General features: G+C 31.8%; 1 protein-coding gene across 1 annotated transcript; it reads right to left on the reverse strand.

Annotated features, from left to right (window-relative positions):
- Positions 1-727: 727 nt before the first annotated feature.
- Positions 728-9,261, reverse strand: LOC143056849 (uncharacterized). The gene is made up of 7 exons (XM_076230015.1): positions 9,163-9,261; positions 6,332-6,349; positions 5,425-5,457; positions 4,415-4,450; positions 3,635-3,792; positions 3,174-3,287; positions 728-870 (listed from the first exon to the last, which is right to left on the reverse strand). The coding sequence occupies exons 3-7, from the start codon at positions 5,426-5,428 to the stop codon at positions 781-783; spliced, it is 402 nt and encodes a 133-aa protein (XP_076086130.1). The 5' UTR covers positions 5,429-5,457; positions 6,332-6,349; positions 9,163-9,261; the 3' UTR covers positions 728-780.
- Positions 9,262-9,476: the final 215 nt, after the last annotated feature.

Below are 9,476 nucleotides of genomic sequence, written 5' to 3' on the forward strand. Positions count from 1 at the left end.
AACATCAAATTGACATGTATCTTGATCAGACGATTCCTGCTCGATAGTCATGCACACCCAACTTTTCATCATAATCATTTTCACAACTAGTGTAGTCTGAAATCGCAAACATAGGATTATCTAATCTGCGCTAATAGCATTTTAGATTTTAAATCTTTCTTTGTATTAATTGTAATAGACCCATGCTCTCTATCATCAGGTGGACAAACATTTTATTATTATAGATTACCGTTGATTATATCAACGATATTGATTCTCTCGATTGAGCAGGTACAGCGAAAGTGTGACAAGCAATCGACTTGAGGTGATCAACGATAATCTGTGTATCGCTGTTTTGTTCTATGATGACGTTGTTTATTTCATTAACGGCCACGTGCACCCTTAGTTTTTAGCGACACAAACAATAAACGCACAAGACAATATCTACATAAAATATTCATCTCAAAGTCACAGTAGTCTTTATCGTTAGCTATTGCATACATTGTTCATAAATTGCAAGGTATCCTCCACCGTTAGTTGACCAGAATACCTTTAAGGGTATGCTCCTTTTTTGCATGGATTAGCAAAGCTAAGGGTTCATAAATTTACTCCTTGGTTTTGATTGTTATTGTCTCTTACAACTTAAGCTTAAACAATAAAAAAGAACAACAATATCAACCATGAATACATACACAACACTAACTTCTTTTTTATAAACTTGCACATCAAAAAATAGATTTAAGACAACTGAATTAAAAACATTTATTCATATCTTTTTAAAGTTGTTGACAATGCAATGTACTACGTCCAATCAATTGTATATATTGAATCGAATGTTGGAGATGTAATATTATGGAGGTTCAACGGGCTACCACATGACTGCGATATCATCTGCAAGATAGAATCATATGAAAAATAAACATCTATAATACTAAAATTACGAGGTCAAATTTGTCAGTCGTCATCACGAAAAAACGACGAATCAAAGAATTAAACTTTATATATAACTAATATAGTACAAAGGTGTAGATTAAAAATTACACCACTCCAGGCCCTTTTGTGTTCCACGTAATTAATATTGCCAATAATTAAGAATTTCCGGGTCGAGTCCGATACCGATAACAATAGTATATTCACCTGTTACCTATTACCTTATCTGTACGTTCCGCATCTGACAGGCGCACCACCAAACGGTGTATTTAGGATTAATATGCTATATACACGGGTCATAATCACAGGGTTGACACTACTAAATTTAATCATTTAATCAGTAAGACTTTCTAAGATAACAATACTAATACTAAGAATCTGGACTTAAAATAAGGCGTATAGGTACAGTTTTCAATTTGTTAGCGGGCATTACGTAAAACAGTGAATCAAAGAATTCAACTTTATTTATAACTAATATAGGACAATGCTGTTGATTAAAAAATACTCCATTCCAGGACCTTTTGTTTTCCAAATAATTAATATTACCAATAATTGATAAGTTCCAGTTCGACGGTATCAAACAGAAAGATTTGAAAGCAGAGAAAACTGTGTATCTTATAATCGGCATGACTTTATCAGATGACAATACTAATATTAAAATAAGGCTTGCGCATAGTTATATACTTTAATTCAGTAACGGACTCGCGATATCACGGGTGTGTTCTAGTAATTATATAAACAAATATGCATGAAACAAATCACCGTTTTTTAGTGTAACCCATGTTTCAGCGCGTTGATTACATAATCGGTTATATCGTTCCAACCTGGTTGAAGAGCACAAAATCCGGAATTGACAGTTCATTATCACAGGTATAATTTAGAGGAAGAAGTAGACGTTTAATGTAGTTTTTGTCTGGTAAGCACAAGTTTCTAAAAAAAACACCAACAAGAACAAACCAAAACAAATTGTCGGTTAAAAAAAAACGACCTGTTTTTCTCATCAAATATTTCCGTAAATTGACCTTATGATACAACCAATTTAAAAACAACATGCACTATAGGTACACATGTTTTTTTTAAAACAGTTTTGCATTTCTAGATAAACAATATTCATCTACTCGTCTGAGATTTTAAAGAAAAGCGATCCATTGTATAAGTTTGTCTCTGGTTATCGGGATAATTTGAGTTCATTGTAATGATAAATTCTGTTGACCACATCGATAAATTATAGTTGATAAATTGCTATAATAATGGCTTTATTGTATGACAACACACATGACGTCACCTGTTCCATTGTGACATTGTCGTTGTATTCAGCATCGTTTTACCAGTAGTGGCAAGGACTCTCAATATTTTTATTTCACTCATGTCAAAACTTCTTTTTCTGGCATATACTTTTATGATTTAACTTTTTATTGTTTAGAAGGGTGTTATTTCTGCTGAGTTTGTAGCCCAGTCAACTTTTCAATTGCATTTATCATTATGACTTAATCACTCGTAACGAAATATGTGTGCTATATTTGAATCACAACGTATTGATTCTGTTGTAATTAAATCCTGTCCGCAAACTTAGGTCCGTTTTCATTGATAAAATCAGATTTCAGCGGACACGTTGGTGATATGCCATGAACAAAACAAATGTAGAAAAATGACCGAACCGACTTCGTCTCTGATCATATGACCAACTCAATTAGTTCATTTCAGATTTATTTCTTCTCTTGCAGATTGTTTAATTATCTTCCAGGTTTAAACCGTTGTTTTTTGTTTGTTGAGTGATAATTTTCTATTGCAAATATCCTATCCCCTGTTTTATACTATTTTGTGTTTTTATGCAGGGATTGAATCGTTTTCACATGAATAGAATAATAAATCTGTGTACACAAAAGACTGATTGATGGCAAGTAAAGTCATACTTTCTTATGACTTGATTTCAAATTATTAATACAGGCTGCTACATTTTATTTTATACTTGGAAGCAAACTAAATCACGATTAGGACGTCTTTCCAAAAAGTTTGATTTACCAACGCTAAATATCTGCAACAACTTGGATCATGTACAAAACCAAGAGTAATGCGCAAACAGTTTATTTCAAAACTGACATTGTGAAAGTGCCCGTATTGATTGTATAGATAAAAACATCGCTTAAATATTGTATAAAATACATTAAATCATACCTAGTGTTACAATACGTGTATTTTTCAAACAACAAAATATATAAAATTATTTATCATACTAGTGCAAATAGTATTTACTGTAAACATACCTCAATAACACCACTTTGACAAGATGTCATTACTCCAATATTATTAGTAAATCTTACACTGTCCCATTCACCTACAGGTGTGTATGGATTAAGCTGATTACAATGGTTGATGACCTGTGTGAACAAGTGTGTGAAAGGTCAGATAATAAATTATAAAATTTTAACAAATAAAACAAAAACACAATTATAGAAATGTTGGTACAAATATTTAAAATTGTGCCATAAATGAGTATCTTGATAACCATACAATCCGCTACACATTTAACTGTCGTCTGTCTAGCTTCTTAGTTGAAAGAAGAATGTGTTCATGTTCTTATTAATCAGTCCTCCGTGAAACAAACTGTATGAAACATGTGTAAATGAAGATTTCCGTTTTTAAAAAGATGACATGAAATAAAGATAACTAGTATTTATGATATAAGCAGTTGAAATATGAATGAAGTAAATGTATTGTTGTGAACCTGCAGCCCTTTTCGCCATCTAGAAAACGAAGGCGCTTGACAATGTTTGATTAGAACTGCATCTGCTGAATTGCCACCACAGCCTTTAGCGCCTTCCTGATGTAAAGCTTTCCCTACAGCCAAATCCATGAGTAAGCCAAGTTTATTGCAATGATGCTCTGTTAAAAGAAGATCACATTTTATTGCCAAAAAATCCGATTATTACACATTTTACCAATTACATCTTGTAACGAAATAGTATAATATGGATGAACACATTTAAATCTTGACACATTTAAGTTGATGATTGAGAATATACATACAATATAGCTTATCAAAGACATCTCTTACATGACTAAAATAAGGACAGTATGTATTTCGACTGTGTTTTATTTCTTGCTCTTTATGATTTTGAAGTTAACAACATGATGTTGAATATTAATATAAATTTCATTTTTTTTAATTTTGTTATTATTATCATACAACGATTATGCACTTGTTGTTTATAGATTTGGTCACTGGCAGAGCTTTTTAAGTGGAGATCTCTTTTTATTAGTACCCAAAGATAAACTTTGGTGAAAGTAAATTCGTGTATTTTCATCTTTTGTTTAGCAACATTTTTCAGATAAAGGTTTTCTACCTATAATAATATCTAGTTGTCAACTTGGTAACTGTACGTGTACGTACATGTTATTATTCAATCCAATTCTTAGTTAAAAATAATACTGGGAATATTTTTAGCAGGTGATAAGTTTTCTGGTATAGCTTTAGCAAAGCTTTAGCAGCAATGTATGTGCTTACCTTTTACAGTTTGCTGCAAACCTGACGGTAACATAGCTAAAAAAGATCAGGCATTAAATACCTATATGTTTCTTCATTTGTATACCATTCTATTAAGACATTAATACGCTGGTAAAGATAGGTACAATTTTATTTGTAGTTCACAGGTTAAAAATCAGAAAATTTCTAAAATAAAACCACACTTGAAAAAAGATCGACAAAATTATGCCAAAAAGATTTGAAATAAACAAAAAGCAAAATCAAAGTTAAAAAAAAACAATAGACAGTCCTCAATACTCGAAAAGACGAACATTAAATAAGACAAAATTATCACAACTGCTACATAAATCATACAGATTTTACTGCACACCGATGACCGCCCACATACTGTATTCCTGTATTTGTTTCGGTATTTACAAGACCTCATGATACAAATTCAAAAAACATTTTATAACAGAACTTGAACATATCAGATGTAAAAACTCATTGAAACGGGTTTTCTGATTGGAAAATAATATTCTCAAAATATCTAAAAATAGAATTAAAGAACTTTGCAAAATGTCTTTTCCTTTTGCCTTTGAGTCTTATCAACCAATCAATTAGTAAAGACAATCGTGAACATACGATATAAATATATATATATATATATACATTTGTGTATATAAAAGACACGTGATGTATGCCTCGATGAAGCAGCAACTCAATGATACGGGACAAAATACCTAGACAGAAAAAACTAACCATTGATTAATATATAACTAATTTGGTGGGTGAATGTTTACATGGTTGATGATCCTTTATCTTTTACTTTCTATACGTTTCTACAGGGTACATTTGCAAAACTGTTTTTATATCAAATATAAATGACGAACTTAAAAGAAAGATGTTAAATCCTTTAAATGACAGTACTGATTTTTAATCTTGCAATTGGTTTTGGTCTTTGTTATTCCTTTTTTTAATAATACCTGTTTAGTTATATATGACATATGTTCATCAAGTTCATCAATTTCACAAATCACAAATGTACTTACGCATAGATCCTAAGCCCGATATATGTGTTGTTGCTGCACAATATACAAAAATAAATGCAAAAATACACAAGTAAAAATGTATACCAGTTAACGACATCAAAACAAGTTTTGCCTCTCTTTTAAGACATAGGAGTCTAAATTAAAAAACACAAATGACTGTTACATGCATGTCTTTTAAAGACAATGTGCTAACATAACATGCTATGTTAGTCTTGTATTATTTTAATTTTAGTTTCTTGTGTACAATTTGGAAATTAGTATGGCGTTCATTATCACTGGACTAGTATATATTTGTTTAGGGGCCAGCTGAAGGACGCCTCCGGGTGCGGGAATTTCTCGCTACATTGAAGACCTGTTGGTGACCCTCTGCTGTTGTTTTTTTTATTTGGGCGGGTTGTTGTCTCTTTGACACATTCCCCATTTCCATTCTCAATTTTATATCAATGTATTAAATTTCCGGGAAAACAGAATATACAAGTATGTATTATTGCAATTTACTTTGAAATAGCGTGCATTAGTTATGAGTACTAGTATATATATTTTATTGGTTTTTGTTTTACTGAACTTACGAGTCAATATAGATAAGGGGATGTGGTATGAGTGCCAATAAGACTAATCTCCATCCAAGTTACAATATATAAAAAAAAGTTAAGAATTATAGGTCGAAGCACTTCAGCGAATGGGAACAATTTGTTAATACGTTGTTCTATCCGAACACTGTCACGGATAGGAGAAGGCATATTATCCGCTTTGGCATGATTTTCAATGGAAACATGCCAATATGAAGTTTAGATTTGTATTCTTCACAAATAGATAAAGGTCATACTGTAATATATATTAAGTATTAGTAAAACTGTCTTGAAAAGACTCATCTTTGTAATAATAAATTCGATTATATTCAACCTACCAGCAGGTGTTGTCGACACTGAAAATAAGACCAACATATTCAGTTGTTAGCTATGAGTTGCGTATGCTATATATATATATATGTTGTGTACAAGTTATCATTTTGTACAAATTGTAATTTGTACAAAATTATTGTACAAATTTAATTTGTACAAAAATATTGTACAAATTATAATTTGTATTTTGACTTTGTACAAAAAGTGCCTGTACACATTATAATTTGTACAACATAAGGCTTAATTTCACTTATAACTTGTACAATATTTTACAAATAATAAGTTTCAAATCAAATTTGTTGGAGCAGGTGAGCGAACAATGACACCTCGAATTACACATAACATTCTCCTTTTTAGCTCACCGCTCCAAAGGAACTGTGAGCTTTAGCCATCACTTGGCGTCCGTCGTTGTCCGTCTGGTGTAAACTATTTCAAACATCTTCTCATCTGAAACTGCTACACGAATTCCAACCAAACTTGTGCTAAATAAATCTTAGGGTATCTAGAATAAAGGTTGTGTTTTATTTTCTGTTTCGTCCACAAACATGGTCGCCATGGCTAAAAATAGAACATAGGGGTAAAATGCAGTTTTTGGCTTATAAATATCTCAAAAACCAAGGCAGGTAGAGCAAATCTGACCTGGGGTTAAAGTGTTCTTAGGTAAAGTTCTATCAGCACTGAAATTTTCAGATGAATCTACTAACCCATTGTTGGGTTGCTGCCACGTAATTGGTAATCTTAAGGAAATTTTGCAGTTTTTGGTTATTATCTTGAATAATATTAATGATTAAGATAAACTGTTCACAGCAAATCTGTTCAGCAAAGTAAGATCTACAAATAAGTTAATACGACCAAAATTGTCAATTGACAACTTAAAGAGTTAATGCCCTTAAAGGACAATTTTACACAATTTGTTTTTCATGTTTTCTTACTTTAAAAAATCTTCACCTTTGAAACTACTGAACCAATTCGAACCAAACTAACAAAATACGATGAAATTGGACACTTAAACTCTTAAACGAAAGGTGAATGCCAAAAAATCAAGGTGAGCGATTCAGGCTCTTGAGAGCCTCTTGTTGCATTTGCACTTCGAATTGTTACAACCTCCTTTACTTTTGCAAGAATGATAACCCTGTCCACCAGTTTTTTTAATTTTTTCACAGCATCCCTTATGGAAAGTTGTAAATCTGGAATTTGTATAACGGACAAAGAAGAGTCACTAATTGATTCTAGTTGGTTTCTGATTAAGACTCTTGATAAATTATCAGCTATTGTCCCTACACAATAGCCAAAACTTCCCATTTCTACAACATCATATTTCTTTAGCAAATGTCTGTATTGGTCTCTTTTCGTCAATACCTCTTTTGCATTTTTAACTTTAGAAATTAACTCATTCAATTTGTCCCTAGTATAAAGATGGTTGTGCTTAGATATGTTCTAAACAAATTGCTAAACTTCTTGATAGAATTTATCCTGTTGATCAGCAATACTAGCCATTTTTTTTAACACCTTTTACTTTTGATAATTACCATGTAAGAGACCAGTGAACAGGAGTTCAATTTACAACCTCAATGCAATATAAATAAATCAATATGACTTTACAAATAGCATTGAAATTTGTTTATAGTGGGTATCAACGCTTTTTTATCACAATATCCATATGATAAATTATTGTGCAAGTTATAAGTGGAATTAAGCCTTATTTTGTACAAATTATAATTTGTACAAGCACTTTTTGTACAAATCATAATTTGTACAAAGTCAAAATACAAATTATAATTTGTACAAATTTTTTGTACAAATTATAATTTGTACAAAATGATAACTTGTACACAACATATATATATATATCACCACAGACAACTCACCACAAAAGACCAAATGACACCGAAATTAACAACTAAAGGTCACCGTACGGACATGAGCAAATTCTATACCGCCTAGTCAGCTATAAAATGCCTCGAAATAACGACCGTTATAAAATTCAAACCAGAAAATAAACATATGTAAATAATAATATATGTACAAAAACATAAACAACGTTCGTTCTTATAAATATAGTAAATTGCAATTTTAGCTGTACTCCTCTTTCATTATTTGAATTTCCAAGCTATAATGTGTATTATTCCTGTCCCGTGGTTTATGCTGTTCGTTCTCAAGTCCAGCAAAAAAAAAAAGGCTTCAATTTGTACATTTTCTTTTGTTACCTCTTCTGACATCGGACATTTGACTTCTCTTGAACTGAATTTTACTATGCGTATTGTTATGCGTTTACTTTTCTATATTGGCTAGAGGTATAGGGGGAGGGTTGAGATCTCAAAAACAAGTTTAACCCCGTCGCATTTTTGGCCTGTCCCAAGTCAGGAGCCTCTGGCCTGTCCCAAGTCAGGAGCCTATGGCCTGTCCCAAGTCAGGAGCCTCTGGCCTTTGTTAGTCTTGTATCGTTTTTAATTTAAGTTTCTTGTGTATAATTTGGGGTTCAGTGTTACGCCCTTTATCACTGAACTAGTATATATATTTGTTTAGGGGCCAGCTGAAGGACGCCTCTGGGTGAGGGAATTTCTCGTGGCATTGAAGACCTATTTGTGACCTTCTGCTGTTGTCTATTCTATGGTCGGGTTGTTGTCTCTTAAACACATTCCCCATTTCCATTCTCAATTTTATTAAGATACTACTGGACATTACATTTGTTTTAAAAACATGGTGATCCTGGATATCGAAAAGATTTAGTAAATAATTAAAAGCATTTTTCCGTATGTACATGAGAAATCGCAATGTTTTTGACATTTTAAATTTTTGACAAATAGCATAAAAAATGATTATTTGTTACATGTACCTGTTTGACAATTACGTCCAGTATATCCAATCTGACATTGACAATAATAATCAGTCTTTCCGTTGTAACATGCGCCACGTCCATTACAAGGATCTGGACTACAATCTTCATAAAAGAAGGTATACAAATAAATGTTCACACGTCTAATAATTATTTAAACTATTATTTAATGTCCAAAATGTATTGTTATATAAAGCGCTACAACAAAATTATATTACTAGCGTCCTGAAAAAAATATAGCAGTGTATTATTCTATCGAAATCACAAGTTATTTAACTGATATTTGTTCAATAAATTGTAATATTCTTAACCCA

This window comes from Mytilus galloprovincialis, chromosome 13 (assembly GCF_965363235.1).
Source record: "Mytilus galloprovincialis chromosome 13, xbMytGall1.hap1.1, whole genome shotgun sequence".
NCBI lineage: Eukaryota > Metazoa > Mollusca > Bivalvia > Mytilida > Mytilidae > Mytilus > Mytilus galloprovincialis.